General features: G+C 37.1%; 3 protein-coding genes across 3 annotated transcripts; 1 reads left to right on the forward strand and 2 right to left on the reverse strand.

Annotated features, from left to right (window-relative positions):
- Nucleotides 1-330: 330 nt before the first annotated feature.
- On the reverse strand, nt 331-8,420 carry LOC116292090 (uncharacterized). The gene is made up of 10 exons (XM_031699330.1): nt 7,882-8,420; nt 6,609-6,744; nt 6,142-6,256; nt 5,502-5,621; nt 5,353-5,409; nt 5,160-5,249; nt 4,855-4,935; nt 3,937-4,117; nt 1,319-3,543; nt 331-1,073 (listed from the first exon to the last, which is right to left on the reverse strand). The coding sequence occupies exons 1-10, from the start codon at nt 8,264-8,266 to the stop codon at nt 927-929; spliced, it is 3,537 nt and encodes a 1,178-aa protein (XP_031555190.1). The 5' UTR covers nt 8,267-8,420; the 3' UTR covers nt 331-926.
- A 573-nt stretch (nt 8,421-8,993) lies between these two features.
- LOC116292089 (uncharacterized) lies at nt 8,994-11,642 on the reverse strand. The gene is made up of 2 exons (XM_031699329.2): nt 10,938-11,642; nt 8,994-10,556 (listed from the first exon to the last, which is right to left on the reverse strand). The coding sequence occupies exons 1-2, from the start codon at nt 11,494-11,496 to the stop codon at nt 9,796-9,798; spliced, it is 1,320 nt and encodes a 439-aa protein (XP_031555189.1). The 5' UTR covers nt 11,497-11,642; the 3' UTR covers nt 8,994-9,795.
- Nucleotides 11,643-11,708: 66 nt separating this feature from the next.
- Nucleotides 11,709-13,099, forward strand: LOC116292088 (uncharacterized). Its single transcript, XM_031699328.2, has 3 exons — nt 11,709-11,796; nt 12,315-12,389; nt 12,663-13,099. Exons 1-3 carry the CDS (start codon nt 11,718-11,720, stop codon nt 12,761-12,763), a joined length of 255 nt encoding a protein of 84 aa, XP_031555188.1. The 5' UTR covers nt 11,709-11,717; the 3' UTR covers nt 12,764-13,099.
- The last annotated feature ends 175 nt before the right edge of the window (nt 13,100-13,274 follow it).

Genomic DNA, 13,274 nt, shown 5'->3' on the forward strand with positions numbered 1-13,274 from the left:
GGGCAAATTAATTTCCTCTTGGTCGGGGGTAAAACGTCATCTCGCTTCAGGCTTATTGGTTTTAAAGTCATTAATACTATTTCAGTTATAGTCTTACAGCGAAGACAGACGAAAATTAACTAAATATCAACTGCTGTGCGATGCTATTACAATCGCTTGTCTAAGATCTAGAATTTTCTAAAAAAAGATGTTGGAAAAAGGAAAAAAGCGAGCTAAGTTACATAATAAAGTATTACGTCACACCAAGGCTTCCCAAAGTAAAACGGGCCTCACGGAGAGGCTCACTATACAACTTTTCTACATATATCAATATATTCAAACGCAATCATATGTATAACTGTAGTTTTATTTTGCCTGTTGTAACATATTCTATAAACACTTTGTAAACCTATGCTAGTTTACTTTTTTTCTAAACCTGTAGTAGTTTACGAGTCTGTAAATGATATTGAAGCTAATAAAAATACATAACTATTGATGATATATTGATAAAAATACATATTTCATAATATGCTAAGTAACAATAAAAAGATGTATTAAAAATATAATTTCCATAAACTTTATATATATATATATATATATATTACTAGATTCAGAAAATAATTCAAACGATTTCTATCCTTGTTGGTAAGATACAGCAATGTTCTCATGCTCTGCTCTCTGTTGTTCAGTCGAGGACAACGTTGAAAAGTAAAATTAGCTTGAAAAAAATATAGAAAAATGTCGTCACGTTTCATTCATGTTACGCACAGCCGATAAACACACCATTATCACGTGATAGCATTTGACGGTGTGACCCAACAACCGCAAATCAATCAATACCACGTCTGTTTTGAGTGCGTGACGATTTCTTAAAATAATGCGATACCATGTGACTGTGACACATTCTGATACACTGCAAGATCGTACGCAATGCATCGTCCTATCTACTACGATGCTTTTTCTAACAACATTTCAAAAAGATTGGATGACTTGACCTTGCTCGCCTTGTCTTGCTGACAGTAACGCAAGATACTTTTTATAACGTCACGAACTCTCCAGTCACGCTGTCTTAAAATTTGTTGCACTTTGGAAAACTGGAAGCAAGATAAACACAAAAAAGGTAAATGAGACTATTGGATGGAAATGTTAATATAAATGTATGAGTGGAGAGATGGATAGATGAATGGATGGATGGGCAAATGGATGGAATGAATGTGTGAGTGGGTGTGCGGGAAGATGGATGGAATGGATGGGTGGATAAATGGACAGACAGATGGACAAACAAACGAAGTCGTAGTCAAATGAATAAAATAAATAAAATAATGAATTGTAGATATACCGTCTCTATTCTTGAATCTCCAGATGTACAGTAGACAACCGCTGGACAGCCAACCACGGATGCCGCGACCCACTGAACAACAGCCTCCAATTCAGGATCACTTCCAAGCTCTCCACAGGACCACGATCCTATGGCAATAGGGCGAATCAAGAGAGATTCATCTTCCAGCAGCATCGACGCGTCTGCGATCGCCACACTAGTCTCCAGCAGTTGTTCAGAAAGTACATGCGCAAATTCATTTAAAATGTCTTCCGAGATTGACGTGCGTCTAGTTGTAGTACTAGAATTAATTTCTCCAGATTCGAAATCCTCATATTTTTCTCCGTTTGCTTTTACATTATCATTTTCGTCTAAAATTTCCAGTTCACCGTCAATTTGATCCAAATCTTCCATCAAGCATAAGGCTTCTTGTTCCTCTTCTACTTTCTCTGTTTCATAGCAAATTTCTAAATTCTCCTCATCAAAATGTTTTGGTTCAAATTTCTTAGAGACTTCCAGTAATGCTTCTTGAAAGACTCTGGTTGAGAAATCCTTGGCGTACTCAAAACACAATTCCGACAAAAACCCATTTTGGGGAGAACGGGGTAATTCTTCGGACAATAAAGAGTCTAAATCCACAACATCCAACAGTTTGTCCTGCATTTGGGGGTCAGGATAATCTCCTTCAATGCCATACAATTCAGCCTTTTCTTTCAGTTCTCTTGCTGCTTCTTCATAAGCACTGCCAAGAACTCTCTTAACCATCATATCCGCCATCTCTGCCACACTATCCTGATGATTATTGCTCGAGCTGTCTTCATTATCGGTCAAGTCCAACTCATAAAGCCTGTCTTCTAATTCTTTATCGATGTCTATATCTTCCCAGTGCCCCTCGGCTGACTCTTGCTCACTGTCACTGTCAGTGGACTGGAGCTCATGATTATCACCTCCCTTATTTTTGTCATTATTAGCCTCATTATCATGCTCTTTGTTAGTGTTTTTTCCTTGTGAACTATTTTCAGGGTTGTAATCTCCATCAGACTGGAATCCACTTGAGACAGTTCGTTTGATACTGCTATTTTTACTGTTATCACCATCATCATAATCACCATGACTACCAACATCACCATGACTACCAGCACGATTATCACCATGACTACCACAACGATGATAACCACGACTATCACCATCACCATGACTACCACCATGATAATTAACATTACCACCACCACCACCATCATCATCATCTTCCATGTGTTCCTCATCAATGTCATCACGCACAAGATCTTTACAAATAAATCCTTTGGCCGATTTGACGATGGAATCTGCCAACTGCGATGCGAAGTCCTGAAATAGATTCAACGCGAGTTCGTTCAGACTCCTCCTTCGCGCTTCGTTTTCTTCCTCAGACGTTTCGTCCATGTACAAGTTGGACTCCCCCTCTCCATCGTTTTCCGTCGACAGATCTATCAATCCAAATTCTTCACTTCCATTGGTAAACGATTTCTCACCGAAGTGTAGTTTTGGCGACAAGAAAGATGAAAGAATCAGTTGTCCATTTTTAACGGGGCTTTCTTTTAACGTCTCCAAGGCAACCGAGGTGATTCTTAAGGGCGTTGAGGCTATCGTTGCTATGGATGTTGCTAATGACGACGAAAGCATCACGCACGACATGAGCGACTCCGCAAGCGAATCGGCAAAACTAGTAGTGCCCAGTCTCACCTCCTCACTTAACGGAGTATTCGGAGAAGCGATACCGGAAACTGGGGCCTGGTTACCACTGGAAACGAGACTTTGCCTTGTGGGTGAAGAAGGAGGGGTACCGGGAACTAACGGAAGGTCAGAGTATTGGAAAGCGCGTAACTGCAAACATTTCGGAATCAAAGAAGACTCGATAATCTTTTCTTTGTACTTTTCTTGTTTTTCAGGCGAGTTTTTAAAAACCTCGTGAACCGATTTTTTCATTAAATTCTCGAGCACTTGCCGAGTGTCTTCCGAATGAGTACGAAATCTGACACCAATTTCGCCTTTAGCTTTCGACAAAGCGCAAGAAACAAGGGAATCACAAAATGTATCTATTGCGCTTAGTTGGATGTTACCGTTAATGTCTGTCACTTCATCGTCGATGTACGCTATCCCAGACTCGTCTTCGTTCTCAAAATCATCTCCCTCGTTGTCGCCATCTTTCTCGTCCTCGTAATCTTCTTCTTGTTCTAACATCTCCTTATCCATGTCTTCCTGAAAACCTACAAGAAAATAACAAATATATCAAATATAAACGAAATGTAATCTCCTTGCACAACGTACAGATATTTCTACTACACGATGTAGCCCTTACTTATCAAACGACTTCCAAGGATTCAATCGTGATCAGCTGTTATGAGTGTAGAACTAAAAGACTTTAGTAGTTTATTGAACCCGAAAAAAATTAGAGGTATGATGTTTATGGATTGCGATCTCCTATTTGAACTTTCACTATTCAGGTAACTTTTCATAGATTGCAAACGTTGGTTAACGGAGTGGCTTTCATATCACGAGGGACTTGAAAGTTTAAATGTTTAATTGCTTCAAGTGTTTAAGAAAACAAACCATCAAAACAACGACAACAACATCGAAACGCAGAGAGCGTGAACTCTTACCATTATTGATTCCATCTTTGTCTGTCATTTTGATCAACGCGCATGGCGTTCCTTGGCTATAAAAACACACGAGTGCCTTATTCAGAAGTCTCAGGACGAGTTTCTCCTTGTTCTGCGTATCGTAGTCTTTAATCAAGCTCACAGAAACAACAGCTCTTTGGAGATTACCACAAATGTCGCGCTAGTGCAAACAAGGAGATATAGGTGTTAGTGTTATTAGATCCTGACTTTGATTTAGAGCCTGACCTGTCTGGCTGACGTCAATTCGCTTGAATATCTTTGTAATAATGATATAAAGTGTTTTTTTTTTGGCTTGCATGCCAGCCGCTCACGTGGCCGGCCAAAAAAAAAAAAAAAAAAAAAAAAAACCATCAAAGTTTAAACGCAGTGGAAAATCGAGTTTTTATGGACGTCAGGGAAAACATTGCAAACAAAATGTTAAAAATGATCCTTTTTTGATTGACAAAATTCAACTTCAATGCGGTTGATTACCAAGTCAGTTTTATTGGGCTGCTGCCTTTTGATCGCAAAGCACAGGCCGCCCAGTTCTGTGCAGCAAAGTCGCAAAAAAATAAAAGCACCATCATTCAATGACATCCTTCAGGTGTCGTGTAATTCAAGATATTTTCCGACTAATTGATCAATAAATTGGGTTTTAAAAGGCCAACATTTGTTAAAACCAGCGCTTCAACCGCTGTTACGTGATCATGTGAGAGTTCGTTGATTCTCTCATTACAGGGTTTTCTTGGGATTCTACGCTGTTAATTCCACCATAAAGATCAACACTTTTTTGCAACTCGCCTATGTTGTAGCTTTCTACCTGCTACCACAAACGTCACAGCAGAGGTTACAAAAGTTTCGAGTGTCACGCATTACGTCACGCTATTCTCTTAAAACTAATTTCCTGTTGTATCATACCTCTGTTGTGTCTTGAAAGACACCGGCAAAGTGGACATCATCCTCGTTACTGCTGCCTAGAGTTGAGAATCTCTCAGCACCCTAGGGTGAAAACATGAAAAGAACTTCATAAGAAACCTACATTAAATATGAGCCTGAAACTAAACTGGGAAGGGAAAAGAGAAGTGAAGCAAAGAAAGGATACACTAGGGAATGAAACGTGCTTTGGAATGGGTAATACACTCTTATGAAGAACAAAGAAGAGCAAAGACCCTCAAACCAGCAACAAGGGATTTAGCAAAGTTCTGCTGTAAAAACGAACGAACCTTGATAAAAAGTGACTCATTTTCTCCAAGTGACTCCATGAACATGGTAGCTACAAGTAGCTCTGGACATGCAGAAAAATTCAACTCTTGCTGTAATGGAAAAAAACAACAAAAATACAAAAAAAAAAACAACAAACAAATCAAATAAAACACTAAAGAATATTTTACATTCTAAATTACTCAAAATGCTTACCTGTCCATGTTTATTTCCTAACAGATTCCCGCCAATAAAACAATTACAAAAATCCACCTAAAGTAGAAAAGAAATCAATTATTAAATTTAAAATTGGGTACCCTGTAGAACATGTATAACACAGGAAGCCCACAGCGATAGGTTTTTACCTGAAGAAAGCTGGGTTCTGAATCGATTATCTTTTTGTGTTGATCAACGATCATGGGACAGAGTCTGTTGTCACAGTTCATCCAGTCAGCAAGAGAAGGTAGTGAAGATTTTTTTACAACCTTGAGAAGACAAGAATAGCATAATGGTGCCAATGATTTAGAAGCCTGTGTTGTATGTTGGTATTGAAGTGGGGTGGAGGGCATGAAGGGAGGAGGGAGGGGCAGGTCCTTCTATTTCACTATCCCTCGACTACTCTCTCCTCCAACCCACTGGGACAGAAGCTGTACTTGTGATGATGATGGTAGTGATGAGGATGATGGTAGTGATGAGGATGATGATAATGATGGTATTGATTTTGATAATGGTAATAACAATGATGATGGTAGTGATGATGATAATGGTAATAACAATGATGATGATGGTGATAAAGTAGTGATAATGATGATGGTAATGACAATGATGATAACAATGGTGTGAGTATTGAGGACGATGATGATGACAGTGATGATGATAATGAAGATGATGACCCAAGTAAAAGCACTACCTAAATATATTTTCTGACATATTAACCCAATGTTTTATAGGTGTATTTCTGTCATTCAATAAATTATTCATATTTGTAGGCTAATGCTATCCTACCTGTCTTTCAAAGATAATCTCTCCTGATAAATAATCAAGATCACTTGAAGCAAGTTTCTCAAAGTAACACAAAAAACTCTGGAGTTTAGCAGCTTGAATGTCCTTCAACTCTGATCTGCAAAAATAAGAATGCCTCCAAATTAAGATTCCTAGATTAATATTTATATTCTAAAAGCAAGCGCAGAACCAGCACCATGTAGAAATGAGAGGACAAAGAACAAAAACAAATACCATACATTGTTCCTCCCACAAACCGTTGGCCCCAGTTGTACAATCAAATTGGAATTTAGAAGTTGATTTTTGTGGAGGGGTAAAACTAGAGAAAAACCCTTGAAGCACAGGAGGGAATGAATTAGAAACTCTACTCAAAAGACACTGGGTCCGTGAATCAAATACATGTCGCCTGGGTACCCTGAACTTCCCTTGAATGCACTATCAAACTTCTCTTAATAAAATAGTTTGAATACCTGTGAAAGTCTGCAAAGATATTATCAAAGTTGATGGTTCTTGTTGCAATGGTTGAGTTATTCTCAGGCAAAGCACAAAGGAATCCTGATGCCAGGATTGATGCAATGAATTTTCTGTCAAGCAGAATACTGCAAGCTGGGAAATTAAATGGAAAGGAAAATGAGATGAGATGAGATGAAATGAAAAAGAAAGTGGAAATGAAAGGAAGTTAGGTAATGAAGAAAGGAGGAAAAAAATAGAATGAAAAAGAAAAAGGGAAGGAAAAGTATTGATGTGTTGAAAGGGAAGGAAAGGAAAGGGAAAATAGAAGAAATGGAATAGAAAATTATAAATTCCATTTTTAAAGTGCTACTACGACGAAAATCGCTCAAACTTGGATTCAGCTGAAACTTCCTAAAAATACTCTTTAAAGGTCCAATAATCACTGTATGAAGTGTTTTCTCGATATTCAGTACGAAAGTATGATATTTTTACGATTATTTTTTAGAGTCTGTGACGTCATACACTCAACATCGAACATCGCTCCATACATTTCTTTGTATATAAATCCTTAATTTATTTTATTCCTATGAAGCTCAAAGGGTGGCTAATGTGCTTATTTCACATTACTTGTGACTATAATTTATATTTTGGGGTGGTTTGGGTATTTCTTTCTCCCTTTACTACTGATATTTTGATCATAAACTACAAAGAAAATTCAAGACCACTCATAATCGTTGACTAGAGAGATTATGCAAATACACATATCAATAACTACCTTGCTTACAAGTCGGGCAAGGCTCAAGTTAATAAAACGAGATTAATGTGCAATTATTTCTATGTGTACACTAGCCGGGATTACAAATAGAGTAAAGCATACAAATTGTAGGAATGATATTCCTATACCTCCAGTATGGCTCAAAGAGACGGTAAATCAGAAAATATAGACGTGATTTATGACAAACAGTTGATCTGATAAAAGGTTACAAACAGAGTCCTAAAAATAGATGAGTGGGTTTGGATCAAGTGGCAGTCTAAACATCATATAAATGAACTGTTAATCGTTTGTGACATATTGAGCATTGCATTTGAATAAATTAAAATCACTTTAAGTTAAAGTTATCACTATTAAAAGGTAAAAAAATTAGACAAAAAAATAAAGTTATTATTAGAATACATAGTTTTCGATACAGAAGGCGCGCTTTCAGTTCTTTATGTAATTGTATTGTTGTGTCAACAATTTGTAAGGTTAAGACGGAATAAAGGGCAAATTAGTTGAATGAATAAACTTACGTTCCTGTTGGCAGGATACTTTGATTCCCTCAACTGGAGCATTTTCATCTAACTTGGAAGCTAAATTTGCAATAAACGGAAGCGTTCTTTCATAAAACTCTTTTCTTTGTGAATCCCCCAAAATATCATCCAGAAATATTTGCAAACCACTAAAAGGAAATTTCGAGTTACTAGCATCGTCTTTTAAACCTGTTGCTTCGTCTAAAGTGTCGTACAAATCTTTTCTATCATGTCCGCCTTCTTGATAAATCTTTTGTAATATTGAAACTAGGGTTTCTGAGTCTTCGATATTTTGTAGGCTTCGATAGAGATCTTGAAGTTTTTTCCATCGTCTGGGGTCCAAATGCGGCAGCTCGACGCGGACCAATTCTTCCTTAAAAACCATATCAAAATAGAAGATTCAGTCATAAAATTCTTCTTCTTTAATCCACTAGCCTTCTAGGTATCGTCTCTATCGATTTCCAAGTGAAACTGGGTCATCTGGACGACAGAAGCGCAACCTCAGCAAACAGAACATCGCTTGACGCTTCTGTTCTGAGGAATGCGGCACGTGCGAACAACATTCCAATGCTCACTGTATCAACCCGATCACCCCACCGTGAAACACGATATCCCTGTAAAATCTAAAAACAAATTTCACTTTATTTGCCACGAAAACCATTTTAGGTGTGAAATTTCTCTCCTAGAACGTTATTTTGTAGCTATAACATTCATGTTATGGTTTTTTGATGATAATGAATTTTTGTACGGATGAAACGCTAACCACAGGGAGCCCAAGCAGCCAGGGACGTCACAGTCAACATAATCTGATTGGCTAAATAATTACTTTCTGAAAATCTGTTGATTTTGAAAATACAAATAAGAAAATATCATTATCATTTTACATTTGACTCTGGAAAGTACTCCATTTTTTACCATTCACATGATATATATGATTCATGCATATATGAATCCTTTTATTTTTGTTAACAATATTAAGAGTGGAACTCCCCCACACTCCATTCAGGAATATACACTGGTAAAAACAGTACACTCAAATGATTTTATTTTAACCCAAAAATATCAAGAATCTATTCAAATTTATTCAAAGTTTAATAATTCACAAACTTTCACACAAATATGTAAGCATTGGATTATAAATCTTCCTTGATATCATACTAAGTTAGTAAGGAAGAATAGAATGGCAAAATAGTTTATACCTTCTCGTAGAAAAATCCTTTTTCATATAATTTCGTCAAGCAGAATATTTTGAAGTAATTAGCTCCAGAAAATATCCATACTTATCTCACAGAGGCTACAAGAATTAATGTTCCAATGTCTAAGAGATTAACAAGAATTGGAAAATATCCTTCCCTTTCCTTGGGAAATCCAACATACTTACCCTCCCCCCCTTAGAAATGGTATCATCCTCCATGGGCCAGGTATGGATATGTATAATTTCTTGAACTATATGCATTTTTGAACAAGTAATTTAATTATCATAATTTTCAAATCCATCTGAGAGTAGAAATATATATTTTTGGTTAATAAAAATATTTCAAATTTAAAATATCAAGTTTAGTTAAGGGCTACGATGTATAAGAATGGTATATCAAATATAATGCATAATGTAATGTGAATTATGCAGTCGCAACAGTTAGACTAAAATATGTGGCTACAGTCACCTTCCAGCGGGAGGTCCAAAAACATCACTGCCTATGTGTTCGCACACTTTTAAGCTGTCACATTTTGATGCAAATCTGGCAAAGAGCCTGTGCATAGAATTATACAAATACATTAGATATAGTCATAGTATTGTGCGTCCCTCTGAAAAAATTTGCTATACTGTACCAATTCTAGCTCAAACAAAAACTGCTCTAAATGGTAAAAAAACTAACTCCTGACATACTGCATAGAACTGCAAAATTATCTAAATCAAAACACAGTTCCAAGAGCTTCAAACCAAGCAAGCAAAGTGTTATCATTAGCGGCCCACACTTTGAATTCTTCAAAAGAAATTTCCCCATTATCATCAAGATCAGCATGTTTAAACACATTCTCGACCATCTCATCTATGGCATCCTGCGACATTGCTTCCATAACGGGCCACATGCCATCTTGGCCACGCTTTGAGGATCCAGGGTTATGGTAATGCTGTGCTGGTTTGCCAGATGTTAGGGGTCCACCATGGTTTGGTATTGGGGCATTAAATACAGCAGACACAGGTTTATCTGCAGCATCATCAAAAGATGCCATCATCTCTTCCTCACAGGATCGCACTACATCTCTCACAAGTTCTAGACTTACGTTAAAATATGCTTTAAACATGTTTCTAAGATTTTCTCTGTTGATGTAACCCTTGCCCTCAATGTCATAACCTTTGAAAGCAAAAGGAATCTTTTCCTGTTGACTTCCTTTGACCAGAATTGAGAGTGCCTGAACAAATTCTTCTAAATCAATGATATTATCACCTCCTTGATCATAAAACTTGAACATTTGCTCCATGACAAGATTCTTGTGCTGCCCCAGGGGACCAAGACACTGGTCAAAAACCTCTCTCGTTATTCCCACGTCTTCTGTCGCTAATGTCTTGAACTGCTCAACCAAGGCCTCAATTTCGATTAGATCAAAGTGTGTGTCGTTTTTAAGCCTCTGGATCTCATCCCATGATAGCTGACAGGGATGACTTTTCTTGCCTTTAAAGGAAGAAAAATAAATTAAAAAAAAGATAAATAGATAAATAAATAGATAAATAAATAAAGGATTATTAAAGTAATAAATAAAACTCTATGCACTGTGGAAAATGAAAATGAAATGTTAAAAAAACATATGCTGCATAAAATGTTACTGAAATATTTTTTTAAAGATTATCTTAATTTTCATTTCGTTAATTATACAGGAAAAACTACTTCTAATGATAACAAATAATAGTAAATAAAACCAGTACAAAACGAATAGACTAATAAATTATAATTAAAGAAAAAATTGTAACAAAAAAATGGGGTCAGAAATTGAATTTAAAAATGGTGATGACAGAATGAGTAGAGTAATTTGGAGTTGTTTGGGTTGCCCCTTACCTGGGTAGAGCACGGTAGTACATGGAGTCCTCGGGTTTGCTAAAGGAGGAATAGGAATAGGGATTTTTAAAAACACATGGATCTTGTTATGGCAGTCCTGAGTTTCACACCGTTCACAAATGTCATAATCCACGCAGTTTGCACACTTATATCGCACCCCACAGATAGGACTAGCCTGGCAGGTGTTACACGTAATACCACGGTGAATATACCCTTCTTTCTTAGCCTGATCTTCTGCGATGTTGTAGAGAAAGTTGAGGAGGTTTTGACCATCGTCATCTTGTTGCTCGCCGCTTGTCGCGTTACCATGGGAGGTTGTCGTCCTTTCTTCAGCTCTTGGCTCGTCCGGTACACGTCTCATTGGCGTAGCAGCACTCTGGATAGTATGTAGAACTCTTTCTTGAGATAGTCCATCTTGATTTGAGCTCTCTGAGTCGAGACTGTGGCTGGGAATTGTATTTTTTGAGACGACAAGAACTCGACGTTGAAGGTTTGTGACAGCAACAAAAACAGCAACTCCAACAGCCGCACCACAAACAAACTGCGCTAACGAACCCATCTTAACTTGACACCCTACAGCACCCTTACCATACCCAAATACTGACTCTCAACCTTCAACAGGATCCTAGAAGACAAAGTGATCTTTTTTCTTTCTCATTTTTTCGTTGCACTTTTTCAATGTGACGGAATTTTTTTGACGGTGGCGCCAAGAGCCCGTTGTACTTGATGCCAGCTGTTAACACTATGACGCATGCGTAGTTTGTTGTTTAGGTTTTCAAAATGGCGGCCAGTAGTGGAGGGTTAAGAAAAGCTCTTTTTCGATCGCCTCCTACCGTAGAAACACCCTCCAAAAACCCAGGTTTGTATTAAAAAATGAAATCAGGAACCTGATTTTGTCTGTAGGGATGGCAAATGTTAAGTTTAGGAAACGTTTTCACGAGAGTACATCTGATCAAAACCCCGACTTCTTCCCAATTTCTTCCCAATTTCTCAGTTCTGAGTTACTTTATGGTTTCAGTTAACTCCCTTTGTTAATTACGTTGTCAGAGTGCTTTTCGTGGGTCTTAGACTCAAATAATTACAGTCATGGCACGTTTTTTTGTGATTGGCTGCCATCTATTAAACCGGGAGTGAGTAAATTTTTGAGTGACATGTATGCGCGCATGGAGGCAAGAACACAGAAGTTTGGAAGACGTGCAGCTCGTAGAAACGTGAAAACCATCCTAATGCAAGTGATTATCATAATCAATTTGTATTGTGAACCTTGCGCGTTATTCATGTGCGAGATTGATCAAACCTTGATTTGAAAACATTGGTGCCAATATGCTTATTATTATATGCTTATTCTTGGTTCTGAGGTTAATTTTCTTTCTATAGAGGCGCTTGAGAGTCTTTTAAACAAGATACAAGTAGACATTGAAGTGGATAATAATCTTAATTCACTTAAACGAGGTAAGAATGGGAATATTGATTCAATTAGTCACCAATTTCTAGTTTAGAAAGGAAGAAAAGTAGGAAGAAAGAATGTAAAAAAATGGTAGAAAGTTCTTTGTTTTTCTCTAACAATAATAATAATTGTTATAACTAGCCTTATATATCTGAGTCTTTTCCTTTCCTTTCAGTAGGAAGGGAAAAGACCATGATTGGGGTTGATCATGTTTGTCTTTGTACAAGAAAATAACAGAGGGGTCCACAACTGTACATTTTTTATCAATCTCTCTTCAGAAATGCATGAGCAAAGAATGGCAAAACTACGGCAAGAGTTGGAACACATCAGTCAGGACCAGTGGAAATACAAACCTATTGATCAACTGATTGGATTCTGATTTCAAATACTTCCATATATTCAATGCAGTTCTGCACGTCAATTCATATACAGTTCAATAGATGATTTCCCTGTTTTCCGCAAGTTGAAAATTCAAGAGGAAAGTGTTTGCACGGGCCTGTCTACAAACACGATACCTTAAGACAATACCACTTTTTATATTGTAGTTTATTTTTATTGATTCTTTTTTGTATTTTCATTTTATATTTTTCAAGTATTTCTTCTCATATGCACTGTGTATAATTATGTATATGGCTATCAAGAGATCAAAATGTACACTTTGATGACATTTGATTGAGAACTTTGTAAATAAAATTATGGAAGACTTATAAAACAATATTTTACTGAATCAAAGGTATTTGTACTGTTATTATTACTGGGGTGTTCGATGTTCTGCAAACTCAGACATTCCAGCAGTTTGTTGTGAAATTGGCTTTTCACTGCCGCCAGTCAAAAACATAAAAGGTACTGACTGATTCATTTTGATTGACGGCAGTGAAAACAGCATGCAA

Source organism: Actinia tenebrosa, unplaced genomic scaffold (genome assembly GCF_029948245.1).
Source record: "Actinia tenebrosa isolate PJP-AT-01 unplaced genomic scaffold, QUT_ActTen_1.0 PGA_scaffold0__85_contigs__length_37466705, whole genome shotgun sequence".
NCBI lineage: Eukaryota > Metazoa > Cnidaria > Anthozoa > Actiniaria > Actiniidae > Actinia > Actinia tenebrosa.

Coding starts and splice junctions, on each gene's coding strand:
- LOC116292090 (XM_031699330.1), bottom strand. CDS start 8,266: ATGGTTTTTAAGGAAGAATTGGTCCGCGTCGAGCTGCCGCATTTGGAC. Junction 5,410..5,501: donor CAGAACCCAGCTTTCTTCAG/GTAAAAACCTAT, acceptor TTTCTACTTTAG/GTGGATTTTTGTAATTGTTT. Junction 5,250..5,352: donor TAGGAAATAAACATGGACAG/GTAAGCATTTTG, acceptor TTTCCATTACAG/CAAGAGTTGAATTTTTCTGC.
- LOC116292089 (XM_031699329.2), bottom strand. CDS start 11,496: ATGGGTTCGTTAGCGCAGTTTGTTTGTGGTGCGGCTGTTGGAGTTGCT. Junction 10,557..10,937: donor TACTACCGTGCTCTACCCAG/GTAAGGGGCAAC, acceptor CTTCCTTTAAAG/GCAAGAAAAGTCATCCCTGT.
- LOC116292088 (XM_031699328.2), top strand. CDS start 11,718: ATGGCGGCCAGTAGTGGAGGGTTAAGAAAAGCTCTTTTTCGATCGCCT. Junction 11,797..12,314: donor AACACCCTCCAAAAACCCAG/GTTTGTATTAAA, acceptor TTCTTTCTATAG/AGGCGCTTGAGAGTCTTTTA. Junction 12,390..12,662: donor TCTTAATTCACTTAAACGAG/GTAAGAATGGGA, acceptor ATCTCTCTTCAG/AAATGCATGAGCAAAGAATG.